The sequence below is a fragment of the Calonectris borealis genome, chromosome 2 (genome assembly GCF_964195595.1).
Source record: "Calonectris borealis chromosome 2, bCalBor7.hap1.2, whole genome shotgun sequence".
Taxonomy (NCBI): domain Eukaryota; kingdom Metazoa; phylum Chordata; class Aves; order Procellariiformes; family Procellariidae; genus Calonectris; species Calonectris borealis.
This window is the reverse complement of record NC_134313.1, coordinates 24,721,116-24,735,754: the sequence shown is the minus strand read 5'-3', so window position 1 is coordinate 24,735,754 and position 14,639 is coordinate 24,721,116. Positions and strand designations below refer to the sequence as shown.

The 14,639-nt window shown below is 37.2% G+C and overlaps 1 protein-coding gene and 1 long non-coding RNA gene across 2 annotated transcripts in view; both read right to left on the bottom strand.

Moving 5' to 3' along the window:
* LOC142078608 (uncharacterized) overlaps positions 1 to 14,639 on the bottom strand; it is a 390,353-nt gene that overhangs the window by 182,428 nt on the left and 193,286 nt on the right. The gene's annotated exons all lie outside the window — the stretch shown is intronic.
* The window catches only part of RGS22 (regulator of G protein signaling 22), a 75,060-nt gene that overhangs the window by 34,269 nt on the left and 26,152 nt on the right, over positions 1 to 14,639 (bottom strand). The window contains exons 11-15 of the mRNA XM_075144506.1: positions 14,499 to 14,638; positions 13,874 to 13,979; positions 11,863 to 11,988; positions 10,191 to 10,292; positions 4,049 to 4,243 (exon numbers count right to left, since the gene is read on the bottom strand). Of these exons, the coding sequence (XP_075000607.1) occupies positions 4,049 to 4,243; positions 10,191 to 10,292; positions 11,863 to 11,988; positions 13,874 to 13,979; positions 14,499 to 14,638 (669 nt within the window). The remainder of the gene's footprint in view (positions 1 to 4,048; positions 4,244 to 10,190; positions 10,293 to 11,862; positions 11,989 to 13,873; positions 13,980 to 14,498; position 14,639) is intronic.

Genomic DNA, 14,639 nt, shown 5'->3' with positions numbered 1-14,639 from the left:
TTGTATTAAAAAAAAATTGCTAAGTTATATTGTGTATATAATATATTGTGTATATTGTGTATATATTATATTGTGTCTATTGTGACAGACTTACCTGATTGCCTATACCAGCAAATTGTATGTCAAAGTGCCACTGAGAAGCAGAAAAACAGGTCTTGAAACTGTGACTCTCGGTGGGAAATGTCAAAAAGATAGAGTGCCACAGATTTCCAGAAATAGAAATTTAAGACAAGAAAGATGCTATAATATCTAAACAATGAAGGTGAAAGCTTTCAGACTTTCAGTCTTGTCCCCTTCCTTAGTTTTATACCAGGTAATGCCTTAAAATAATAAATTGTGCATGATTAGAACTCATGAAGTATTGGCATTTTTTAACTTAATTAGAAGCTTTATGTATATAACTAGAGCAGTTCTCCATGTTATGTGCAAACAATCAGTAACTGCATAAGGAATAGTTTGGTGACCCTCTCGGCTGACTAAACCGTTCAAATGCAGGTTTTAGGATATTTAGCAAAATTGAGCCAATGCGTTGTACTGATTAGCACACCCATTACAAATATTAGAAAGCTATGGTCTTATTATACAAGAGTTTATGTGCAAGAGAGAGAAGAGAGTTTTTAGATTAATATTCATTACGGTTTTTGTCTAAATGTGAATACCACACTAATCACCGTGTTATCTGAATGCCTTCAGGCTCAGTGTAACTCTATTCCACTGTTATAAGTGCTTTTGGGTATTCTTTCCTTTAAAAGAAAACGTAGTTTAAAAATAAATAGGAGAATAATTCAGAACATTTTTCATAAAGTTTAAACAGAAAGCAGATAGAGGCAGGATGAGAGTCAACAATGAAAGGAACTCTCCTGTTTTCATGTTTCGTTTAAAGATAAAAATTTAGATACATACTGATGTCCCAAATAAACAATTTTGGACTCACCTAATTCTTGATAAAATATCTGGTTTCATTATAGGCCAAATATATCCTGCTGCATGGTAGAACAAAGGGGAAGAGTAGAGCCAGGGACTGAACAAAATACAAAGCAGACCTTGTCTTTGTGCTGGGAAGGAGTGTGCCTGAGCATCAGCCTGCGCCTAATACAAACAGACTCTAGTGCCTCCTAGAACAGGTCGTTTTATGTCTGTGTATTATAACTCTTCACAAACGCATGTATTGTGCACTCAAAAGGATTTAGTTCTGGTTTTTCGTGCTCTGATTAAGATGTTTGTGTTATTAGGGCACTGAGAAGTCTGCACATAACTACACTTGCAAAGCAAAGCATCATCTAAACTGAAAGGGCAATAGATTACCCCTCAGTTAATTGAAGAAGGTATAAACTGATACACGCATTAACTTAAAGCAAAAGTTTATATTTTCGATTCTTACTTTGGAGGAATTCTTCCATCGCTAGAAGCAGTGAAAACACTGTATTCAGAGAGTGCTCAAAGCAGAGTCCTTTTTATACAGAAATGATGTATAATAATACTCGTCTGAGTTGATGACTTGACTCAGTGAGGACTGGCAATAGACACTAGACAACTAGTATTGATAATACACATGGAAAACACACATTTACAAAAGACCGTAAAACTAGTCTGATAGAAAGTAAAAAAAATTTCTTATTAATGAAAGCATCGATCAATTACATGGTGTTCTGCAGATCATAAACAATTATAGCTGGAATAGCTTAGAAAAAATAGCTTAGAAAAAATAATTTATGCTAAAGCTTAGAAAAGATGCTGAAAAGCGAAGAGAATATTTTGCAGATGTGTTTGGATTAGTATATTTCATTTTAGTAAGTTTTTTTCAATGTTCGAACTTTCAAAGTTTCTTAAGGAAATTAAGTTATCACAGGATGAGAGGGAAGGTCCCCTTGTGAATTAATTAGAAAATAAAGAATAAAGAAATAAATAACTTTCATTATGGGGTGGGGTTCCTATTGGAGTCTCACAGGGATCTGCACTAACGTTGTTGTTTTAAACATTCAGAAATTATCTGGAAAAGGAGGTGAGTGAGGAGACAACAAAGTTTGCAAAATGATTCCACAGAGCAAAAAATGAAATCGTCTGTGAAGAGCTGCAGAATTTCAGGACACTTTAGTGTCTGCACGATAAAAGGGCAGCTGAATTCAACGACAATAAACATTAAGTCATTCCAGTGAGCTCCAAATTAGGGCTTTCCATTAGCTGTTATTACTTAGTAAAGAGATCTTGGAATAATTGCAGATGCCTATTAGCTTACATTTTGCACATCCACTCAAAGTTCACCAGGAGTCAAAAGGCAATTAGAATCTTAGGAACAATTAGGAAAGTAACAAAGAGCAAAACAGAAAACATGATTCTGCCACTGGATAATCCTTAGTGCATCCAGATCTTGAGTACTGCTTGCATCTCATCAAAAGAAAATAAAATAACAGATACAGATGGGTGTAATAAGTGTAACAAAGGTGTGGAACACCTTCTGTAAGGGGAGAGGTCAAATAGTCTAAGATTTTTGAGTTTCAAAGAGATGTAATTGAAGTGGGATACAACAGCAACATGTAGAAGCATAACAGCATTGAGAATATGACAGGATAACAATTGTTCACTGTTCCTCATGACATACAAAACTAGGACACTGGGTGAAATTATCAGGGAGGGGTTTGCAAACAAACCAAGATAAGCATTTTTTTCTCCTGTTGCATGATTAAACCATGGAACACACTGCTGCAATGAGGCTGAAGATATAAAATGACTCAAGACACATTTACATAAACCCATGGAGGAAAAAAAACCTCATCAAAGACTATTGAACACAAAAATGTGGGTAAGACCTCTGCTTCATGAACTTCCTCAGTTGCAAAGTGCTGAAGCTGGCAATACTGCTGCATGATTTTTTTTTCTGTTCTTATACTCTATTCTTAAAATGTTAAATACTGGACACCACCTAATAGGCTTAGAAGACCGTTGTCAACTTTGATTTTAGATATGTGGTCTCCTAGTTGTTCATACATGCATGCACGATATAGTAACAAAAATACTCTGTACTACAAAACTTCCACAAAAGGATTTCAAAATGTTTTGCAGGGGGCAATGCATGCATGTTGTCATTACATGCTGAAGAAGTATCAGCAGTAAGTGATTATATTTCCTGTAAAAATGGAGATGCTTTGTCTAAGGTCACAATACAGAAAAAAAGGAACAAGAACTGACTTCCTGCCCTCCAACTCCTGATTCTCCATTGTAAGTTTCTCCTTCCATATCCAAGAGAGAGATGTTAGAGACTTGGAATCGGAAGTTTGACCTACAGCTGGTAACTTGTAGGTAAGTTTACAAAGAGCAGAGCGCCACAGCATCCACCATTTCTTGTTCTTATTTGTCAAAAGCAGAGTCAGGATTGCAGCCATCTCCTCTGACCTGCATGAGCTTGCTCAATGCAAGCCTTCAGAGGCTTTCTGGGATTAGAACTGAGTACACCACTGAGGCACCTACTTCAGGAAGCCTGCAGGGCACAGTTAGCCCTTACACAGCAGGGCAGCTATCTAAAAAGTATTTGGGGCAAATACAACTGGATCACTGTATCACATTTCCTCTTATGCTAAACAGTAGCTGCACTTTAATTCTAAAGACCAAGAAATACTTGATACAATTAATATGGACCTAGCATCACTGTACTGACACTCTAGAAACACAGCTTATTTTGTGCTTATCATTAAAAACATAGAAAGCTATGGGCAAACCATCATAAGAAAATTACTTTTGATCAATGGCAAGACTGCAGAAACATGACACTTCCTGAGTGCAAAGAGAAATTTTGCCATAGCAAGATGCATTCCTCCCTAATTCACAGATCAAGGGGCCTATGAAGCCTGCACCTTCCTTTTGGATGAGAAGCCTGCTCTCCACAGGAAGCTCAGGCTTCTCCACGCATCAGCGTAGAAAGGAGTGGGTGAGCAAAACATCCTGTAATACTTCTCCCTTCCTGACTATAAATGTAACAGGGTTGCATATGAAGGCTCTTGTGATTTTCTTCCCCAACATAAGAATTTTTCATGGTGTCATCCAGATCAGTTACCTTTCCATAAGTGTATTTGTCCGCTTCCACCATCTTCATCCATGGTTCTAGCAGAACAGTGAGGATATATTCTTCTGCTGGGTCAAAAAGATCCTCAAAAGCTGGGTCAATTTTCTGATAAATCATGTTTTTTTTACTCTGATGAAGTCCAATGTCCATACTGGCAGATGGGGCGATGTAAGTTGCATAAAGGAACTATAATAAAACAGAAGAAAAACGTTTCTTAGCCATCATCCATTCCAATGGTCACAGTCCACTGAAGGAGAGAATTAAAGCATATTTGTCCCCCACTGCCCTGCTGTATATTCTGAACATATATCTAATTACACCTGCCTTGTTTTTACCAATATTACTATTTTGTCCAAAATTCAGTTATTGCCATAACTGACCTCCCTGCTATTTTTACTCCTACTTGTTAAAATGGTTAGATCACAAAATAATGCTTAATGTAATTTTTGCTTGGAGATATTTGGCTGATTCTTCGTTAGATTCAGATAATCACAATCATTGCACAAGAGTGCAACTGCACTCTTTATGAAGTCACGTTGTTTTGCAGAATATGTGCTGGGCTAACTTGTGAAGGAGTTTTACTTCTTTTGAATAGAAGGGAATTTGTAAATTTAAGGTTAAAATTAATGAAAAATTATAAGATTTCATTCTGTGTGGAGATTCTCTTGCACAGTTCTTTGACATTGGTGAGACTCATCATGGTACAGGATCCGAAACAGGACATACCACTGCACAACTGAGGTCTAAATCCTTACCAAAGCAAGGATTACAAGATGCTTTTTTATGAAGCACAGAATTTGCCATTCAACACGTACAAACAGAAGAAAGCTGAACCTGGAGAATGTTGCCTTCTCACTAGCAGCTCATTCTTGAAGCATAGAGTAATTTTTTTATTTATTTCAAAGGATTTTTTTTCCCAAATAATCCCCTAAGTCAAATTCTTGTCTTTTAAGTGTTTCATACATTGCTATGAAAAAGAACATTGAAAACTTAGAGAAAAACACTTTCTTCCAGGAATATCTTGGAAGAAGATATTCCAGAATGTCTTTCTAATACATCATGATTCTGACTGCAGCTAGGAACTCAAGTGAAAAAAGATGCTGCCGTAATAAATTTCATATACTTATAAATGTTTTCTCTTCTTCATATTGTCAAAGTTTAACTAATTTTTGAACATTTGGTCAGAGGATCAGATTAGTAGCATAAATCAGAATTTCTTTCTAGGATGGCACTGAGAAGCCCATCCTCACTATTTATTATCACACAGTTTTGACAATGAAGAATGCAGGTTTCTGATAATTCTCATTTTCCTTATGTTGCCAAAATCCAGCTCTAACTAGCAGATGTACAAAGCAGCAGAAAAGAAGAAAATAATACATTTACTCTGTGTTCAAGCAGTAATAAAACACTGTTGTGTTTAGATTTCAAGCACAGTGGGAGAATGTTTGAGTACATTAAATAATTATGTTTCTGTTTGTTTTAAATGAAATTCTGATTTATTAAACTCTTTCTTTCAAACAAGAACAGTACCAGACTACATCCCCATTATTTTGGACCTTAACAATTTGAAACAGACCTTTTAGACTCCTGATATCAGGTCACCAAGAAATACAGGGCTACAACGGCTGACATCCATCCCCCAGTTAGAACTTGTTATGATTACTATATATACTGTCTATGCAGGATTCCACCCCCTTTCTACATAGGTCTCATCGCTGAAAACAAAGATGGTTTGTGGCTATTGTGGCCCACATTATCAGTGCAATAAACACCCCCCAGTGTAAGGGTAAGGTCAAAGAATGAGGACATCCACAGGAAGAGTCCTAGCTGAAGAACAAGAACACATTTATCCTAAATTATGCCCTTCCCAGCAAATCCCCAAATAAATTTAAATTTAACAGAGACAGCATCAATTAGCTTCATAGTGATTTCAAAAGTTGGAAGTTATTTTGAAGAACTCTAACACTAGTAAATTTTCAGTTACATCATGTTCTAGTCTGAAACTGGATGTTTCTAGTTTCAATGTTCTACAAATGTTCTAGTCCAAAACATTTAACATATAAAATAGCCGAATTAGAAGGGACCAGTCCAATGATATAAAGATGTTGTATCTTTAAAAACAGACTTTTTAAAGAGAGGTTAATCGTTTTATTCATCATTAGGGCTACATTGCTCCACCTGTTATGACTCATAAAACCATACACAAGGGATCTGTAAATTGGTGAAAAGGATCCAAAATAGGTCCTCAATATTTTAACACACATTTAACCTGGTCATTTTTAACATAGTTTCAAGAATAAAATCAAAACAAACACTCCACAACTTTCTTGGGCGGAACTATTCTTTCCCCCATGATTTTGTGTGAAATGGGTTAACTTGAGTATATTTGCTACTCCTCTTTAGAGCTGACAAAAAATATCAACCTACAGAGTCAGAAATTGCCCAGACTAAGGAAACCTTGGCCAAAAACTATTGACAATCTGCTCACATAAACACTGTTGTAATATATTGCCGTATTAGGGACTGCCCTTGCAGGCTGCTCTACCTGCAGAACTGCACCCAATCCTGTATAATTTCACATGCAAAACTGGAGTATAGTAAAGACAAACTTTTTTTTTCAGAAACAATAGTTAGGGCTGGTAATACATGTGAAGCAGAAATTTAGAGGTGGTTAAGCTAGCTATAGGAGTGCATTCTTCCAAACTCAAAGGACCAGACCTTCAGTACTGTAATCAGGATGGCATCTTCACTTTTGAAAGATGCAGATTTACAGTGTCTGAGGATTTGGCATGATGCCGTAATTTTGTTTAAATTCTTGTAAGAATCTATTGCTATGGGATTTGACCCACCAAGTAAAAAGATAGCATCACAAAGTGACGAAGTGAATACATGCACTTGCAGATAGGGGAGAAATGAGAAGGAGCTTTCACCCCTGTGTCCCTTGCTACATCTGTAGATCTGCACTGATTTGAATGCAAGGACTGCAGGAAAACCAACTGTGAAGAGTTCTAAACATGCCAAAAAAGAGGAAAAGTGTCTGTGTTCACAATCTTCAACGCTGGGCAATGAAATTAGCAAGATATAGGGGGAAAATACACTGTATTCTTTAAAAAGAAATATTTGTAGCCTTTTTTGACTCCCATGTCGTGGAGGCCTTGTGGTTTTCTGAATCCCAGTGGAATAGTGAAACTGTTGTATTGGCCAACCTCCTAAAGGATCAACAGGAAAAAATTACATTAAATGAACTTAAAGGTTATCAAATTTATACAAAAATCTTAAGCATGTGACATCAAGTGCACATCATACTTCATTTTTTCAATGTTTTGTTCCTTTTGTAAAACACAAAGAATTTTCCTACCTGCCAGCTATACATTTTCCTAAAAATGTATTAGAATAAGTGATGGATTGAACCCAAAACACTATCTGGAAATTTGGTCCGAGTTTGCATCTTGAAATTACTTATAATGGCACAAATCTGAAGACACGAAATGCTTAGGAAATTCAGATTAAGACTTTGGCTTCATTTATGACTTTCCAAATCAGGGATTGTTCAGGCCTTAGGTTTGGTGTGAATTCGTTCTCAGACGAGAAGGCTTTGGTAAGCAATCTCAGAATAACTAGAGTGAAACAAGACACACAAAAGAATTAAGTCCAAGTGCTTTGTATTGCTGCCCAAAGGCGTGGATATTGCTCTGATCTAAACAAGGGGCTTGTGCAGCTGCTTGACAGAATCATATGATGGAAGAATACAATGCACTGGCTGGTCTTAAATGGAAAGACTAAGTTGCCTTAACCCCCGTCATCACTTTCCACTAACATAAATCCTGTGTCTGACCCTGAAAGTTCACAGTAATGATAACTCCCTTCATCTAAATTGATTCTAGTGTTAAAATATTGTACTTCCCATAACTGTATTAAATTTTCTAACTCTAAATAACTATTTTTTTAATTGAAAACTACAATATATGTTTCTTTATTGCTTTTCTTTCACAGTTTATTTTACACTCCTGTGCTTATGTTTATAGTGAATAGCCATGTATGTTCTTGATGATTACTGGTGCTCATCCTTTTTCTTATCCATCAGATTTCATTCTTACTGTAGTTTCTTTCCCTGGATGAATGAATATACGACTTAGAATACATTTTCTTACTCTATCATAAAGCTGAGATAAAAATGCCTAACAAATGAAACAATGAGTAGCAGATACACAGCAATCCAGGTTTGCTCTTGTTTCTAACAGGAAGCAGGCAGAACACATACAGAATACTCTGGATGTCTTTTTCTGTAACAAATAGTAAAATATAAATGACGATGTGTTGTGCGAATCTGATCCACATTCTCTTAGGAGTATTTGGAATGACTATCTTATTGTGCCAAAGGTGAGCGCAGAATTTGGGAAGGCATCTCTTCCATAAGCAGACCCTGTAGATTGGATGCAGCTTGACTCTTTACCGTGTTCCAATGAAAACAAGAATAATTTTTGTGCAGCCTTAAAAGGCAAGCTTGAGAATGATACCAAATGTTGCAGCACATGTGTTGATTTGTTATGTTACATTTCAGCTGTTAGTTATGCTAATGGAACAGTTTCACATATTTCGTTTTGATGTATTTACTTTAATGGCTATGTGTATGTAGCTCTCTGCAATTGCCTGGTAACACTGATTGTACGATGTTCTGCTGTCACCACCAGGCCAGCACTGGAAATAAGATAAGAAAAGTAAAAAAGACCTGGGCCTTAATTTTCAGCCATGCAACCACTGCAGAAAGAGTGTAAGCTGGTGTGAAATGAAACCAAATTGAAAACCATTGTGGACCATAACCTAAAATTTAGCCTGCAACAAAACGTATAGGAAAATGAAGACACAGTCTAGATATGGCTAACTTGCACACCAGTTGTCAGCAGGGTCCCTAGCCACACGCAGGCCTGGGCAGGTACAGGAGACTGTCAGTCTTAGGGGTACAGTCACTTGCCCTCAGCCTCAGGCCGTAAGTAGAGCTGGAGGGGAAAACAACTAAATAGAGTTGCAGTTCAAGTTAGCCAGTGTATGACAGGAGAGAGGGAGGAATCCATGCCTCGTCTCTGCTTGGGGTTTCTGTATAAATAACACTGATTCCGGTGAGAATTCTGGACAAATATGCAAAAATTTGTCATTTGCCCCAGTAAAACCTCCAAATAGGAAAAGACGACAAATTCAAGGAAGTCCAGATGCTCAGTAACATAAGCCATACAAAGAGATTGTTCTCCACTGCTCTCTACAGATATTTGTTGCAACGACATGTGAAGTAGCTTTGCTCTATTACAGCATATATTGAAATATGCAGATAGGATATACTCCTACATGAGGTTTACAGAGGTAAAACGGACCGAAGTTTCACAAAGTGATTTTAAAAGTTGCTTGGAGTCCTTTTAATGGTATCACATTGCTGCAGCCTCCTTCCCTGATCGTATCAGACTATTGTGCAGTCGGTGACAGCTATCAGCACCCATGTGGAGAACCAGTTCATTTTTGTTTTACTCCCTGACTTGAAGTGCGTGCTCAATTAAGAATACTCATTTATAGGAAATATCAGATCCACTTGACAGTCAATGAGGGTGTAAAGATCAAATGGAGGGGATGAGGACTGCGAAAAGAGCATAATGCCCTGACAATCAGAAAAGGAAAAAAAGGACTGACAACTGGAAGATCTATTTTCATGACTAAGGTCATTATCTGAGGTCTGGACTGTGAGACCTGCAATTCTAACCCACAGAGGAGATGGAAGGAAAGGTACAGCACAATTAGATGATTTAGAAAAAATGTTATCTCTGATGTTAACACAGTTTCCAAATATGACACAGAGTAGCAAAGGGAGATTAGGTAAATTGAGTGTAATAGATAAAACTAGGAACAGACAGCAGAGCCTAGAAATCAAACTATGCATGTTTAACATTTAAATCAAGAAATTCCATGGAAACAATCCAAAGAGCTTCTTTTATTGTCCACAAACCAGATTTACTTTGGTGTGGGTTGTCAAGATTTGGAAACTTTTCTACTTTCTATCTTCTTTTCAGTCTTTACACTGAACAAATCTATTTGTGAAGGGAATGAACAAATGTATTTGTGAAGGGAAAATACATTATTTACAACTTACTTGAGCTTGCTTGCATATTTTAAAAGGATGAAGAGTTTCTTGGTAGAAAAGCTGATGATAAGCCTGTAGGTCAAACCAAAAGTACGCACTGTTCTTCCACAACTAGAGATGAAAAATGCTGTAAGTTATTGCTACCCAAATATCACAGCTTTATAAAAGGTTGACTTTCCAATGCAAGTAATTATTTAGCTCCTTAGGGTCATCATAAATCAAACTCAGTTTAAGATGGATTTGATCTTCTGTTGCATACTGGCAGGAGGACAACATATTTAATGGCATCGTTACTGTGATACTATATCTTTTATTGTATCCTTTATGCATAATTGGCCATTAAAATTGTTAACAATGTAGTTAACATTTGAAGAATAACCACATTTCAGTGGCATAAAGCCAGCACTAAAGAAGAAATGCTGATAATGGACATGCAGAATTTGTGCCATGGTGAAATAGCATTTTGCAGCAATAATCAAAACAATTAAATATTGTGTAGACATATGTTTCTGTGACTATCATTACAGTTTTATTACATGCATTTCTGAGACACAGAGTCTTGGCCTCATTTCATAAATTCAAACAAACATCAGAAGATCTTTCAGAAGAAGGAGTCTTGATCTTTCCCCAAGTCCTCTCTTTTAATCATATGCTTATGGGGTTTGGATCTTAAAAATACCCTGAAGCCCCCATCACTGGACAGTAAAGAAAATGTTCCAAAAACATAGGGGCAGGGAATTTTGCTCTACATACTGTAGCCTGCCAAACCTGGTATATGAGTGAAATAATAGGCTCCACAGTTATAGATAAAACTTTGAGGAAATAATTTTCAAAGAAATCTGGCACCTGCAAAGGCTAGAGGACATGCGGGTGGGTGCCTATCTCCCATGAAAGAATAAGTTACTTTTATTTAGATTTCTTTCTATACACATTAACATTTTTAGCTGAAGGTATTCAGCTTTGGAAACATTGGCTCTTGCCTTCTGGTAGCCAAAGGCATTTCTAGCTACTGCTGCTGGATTCTGGGTTGTGCCAGCGGTGAAACAGATGTCCATCTTGATTGCATTCAGATCTCCCCTAAAGACTCAATTTTTCTGCAAAGCCACTAAACACTGACTCAGATTCATAACTTGTTCCAACCAATCCTCAATTTACACCCAGCAATGAATGATGGATCTGCTGACTGCAGAGAAGAAATAGTGTTATGTTTCTCAGAAATCCAGGAAGCTTCGTGGAAGCACAAGAACGTTTTTAAAACATTGGAGATTTTGGACATCACTAACCCAACAAGTAAGAAGGAGGCAGATTATCATGAGTAATAGCATAGCAGATTTTCCATCTTTTTAAAAAATGTTTTTGTGGGTTAAGACCTCATTTTTTCTGCCAAGTTAAAGGCTAGTTTTTAAAAATGATTAGTCTTTTTTTTATCCCTGATGGTACAATCAGATTTCCAATAGGTTTGAGACAGTTAGGATCTGACAGCTTGGTTAAGACCTGTCATTAGTTTGAATATACACATGAACAGTTTATTGTTGTTGAGGGATTGGAGTCTCACAAGTAATAATTCATCCAGTCATCAATCTTCCTTTCTCTATTTTTTTTTTCAGTCTGGCTGCCCTCTATAACTTGGCATTCAGTCAATTGTGGACTAAATTATCACAGGGTAGGAAAATGCTCATACCTTATTCCCTGACTTCTCACAGAAGTGTGTGAAGTAGTAGCCTGCTCTGTTCTCCAAATAAAGAGACTGCAGCATGCTTTCCATTCTTGATCCCCCTAAGACAACACTACCAGCAGCACATTTCCCCTGGACAAATTAAATATAGTTATACAGCAAGGAATAACAGGCTTTCATTATTTTCAAATGTCAGTACATTGCAATGGAGGGCCATGCAGTGTGTTCAATTAGTATCTTCATCCCAAGAAACCAGACTCCATTTTCTACTGTATATGCAATTGATCATAGCTCTCCATACCATTTTCCCACTAAATATTCACATCCAGTGGAATAAGTCTGATGACTGAAGACATGCAGAGTAGCAAAATGACCATAGCATCCCTTAGGTTGTTCCTCAGTACTTGACAAAGGAAAACAAACCTGGCCTTAATTCTGTCATTAACTTTTTAGCTCCGAATCCGGGGAATTCCAATGATGCTAAACCATATCACTTCGTTGTCAAAAGTTGTCTCAGCTTGGGCTACTGTGTTTTGAACGAACAGAAATTAACAGGTGGTTCTTTGGTCAAGCCTCAAAATGATTGTCATGGAACAAAAGATATGTCTTCCTGGGGTTACACCACTGACATCAGCATCAAAATTATGAGCATTTTAGAGGAGAGGAAATCCATGCCCTTTACTGCGGCTAGCTCCTGGAGCGTTTGAGGAAGAATACATCCATTTTGACAGTGCTCACAGAGAAGCCAGAGGAGGGTACAGACTAGTAAATTAGCTTCTGATGATGACAGGAGAGAAACTTTGGCTGACTTGCCACCTCTGATAGCAGAAATGGGAACAGATGAGTGTGGTGGCTGACAACCAGCTTCTTTCCAAACAGTAACAGGGATGGAGAACGGCAGGAGGAAGCCAGACTTCTGAAGCAGAGCAGGAAGATCCCACTCCCTAGTATGAAGTTAAACTATGATCCCTGCATTCCCTTTTACATCATATTTGTGATGGTAAATTGTGGAGTCCTGACTGTAGGCTCCAGTCTAGCCCTGTAAGTGTAAATGGATAGTATTTTCCTCCTTCAGCCAGAGGGAAACTCTGCATGATGAAGGTGTATAAAAACTAATAGTTCATGGTGTGAACATTTTCTGAATATAAGTTTCTAACTGCAAATGTCCCCTAATTGCGAAGACTAGCCTTTTCTTCTGTCAAAATTAACAAAGAAGTAAAATGATTGCAGTGAAGTAATAAACAAAGTATGATTTTGATGTGAAAAACAAACAATCGTGCTCAAGTGATCAGCAAACTCCATGCATACATAAACAGGCCCAGATTTCATAATATGGGGGGTTTTTTCAGTTGTGAGGCCATGGGTATCAATACCACCGTGAAACAGTAGGCTGTTTCGAGACCATAAGACAAACTTGAAAAGTTTCGGATATATTTTAAATTGCCAAATCTTGACAGCTCACATGTTCGATTTGTCAGCATTTTAACAGTTATTGAGAAAAGGCTCCTCTGTGCAGCTTGTCCCTCCTGAGGTTTGCTGGATTGAGGGCCTGCTTAGCAGGCAATAATTCAGCAAAGAAAAGAATGAAGTACACAGCAATAAAGAGGAATTGTACAAGTGAAGCATTTTCCTCTTATGAATTTTAATATTTTAATGACTTTCTAGGGCAGATTCAGTTTTCACTGTAAGCCTGGTATACTTTCCTAGGCAACGGTTCCACTGAAGCATTTATCCAGTGAGTTTTCCATCATAGCCTACTGAATACATGGTCACCATGGAGAAGATCAACACTTTCTAGTGAAAATAAACCTCTGTATGTGCCATGGTTTCCTATCAAATAGGTGACAGATACCACACAGAAAATGCTGACATTCTAATTATACCTCTGCATACGGCATTGACATTCACATAATCAAACCAATTTCTCCCCATCATTGACTACTTTCCCTTTAATACTACGGAATAAAGTGTTTTAACCCATGATTCAAGACAACTAAAATTTTCAAGCGCTACTTACCGGGAGAAGCTCAGCATAGGTGTACTTTCTGTGACCCTGGTATTTGGAGTCTGCAGTGCCATCCAAAACTAAGCAATGAATCATGTCTCGGCTCACTGACTTTGGCCTGGATCCACAAACAAACAAAATTTTCAATACCTATTTAAGAAAAAACTAGGACTGCTTATAAAATAAACAACTAAGAAAGGGCATGAGAGAGGTAGAATGACATAGTGAATAGTAGAGGAAAAAGTACATGGAGTTCAAATTTATAATAAATGTAAAAGATGTAGAGGAATACTTTTTCTTGTGGCCCTGTGGAAATCCCTGACACAGCATATCTTTGAGGGCAAGTGCTTGAGACAGGTTAAAAGAATACAAATGTATGTAGAGAATATCAACAATTACACAAGAGAGGGTAAAACACTTGTATTTGGAGAAATAAACCCTTTCATGTTGTGGCACAATCAAACGAGAAACTAATCAGCCAGGTAGGAATTCTCCATGCGTGCAATCTGTACCTTCACTAAGCAGATTATTATATTAAAGAAAAGTATTCATGAAAACATTAGGATCTAAAAGCCTTTCATAAATATTTGAGGTATATTGGTGTGCGGAAAGATGTACAAGGGACTTTTGTACTTACCACTTTCTCCTGCTAGAAATGTCATCCCTTTTGGGGCTCTGACTTGATGACAGGGTAGGTGATAATCTTAATGATCTCTTCAAAGAGAAATTTGGTGTAGCTAGATTTAATAAAGTTGTTGGTGAAGTTGTTCTATTTTTC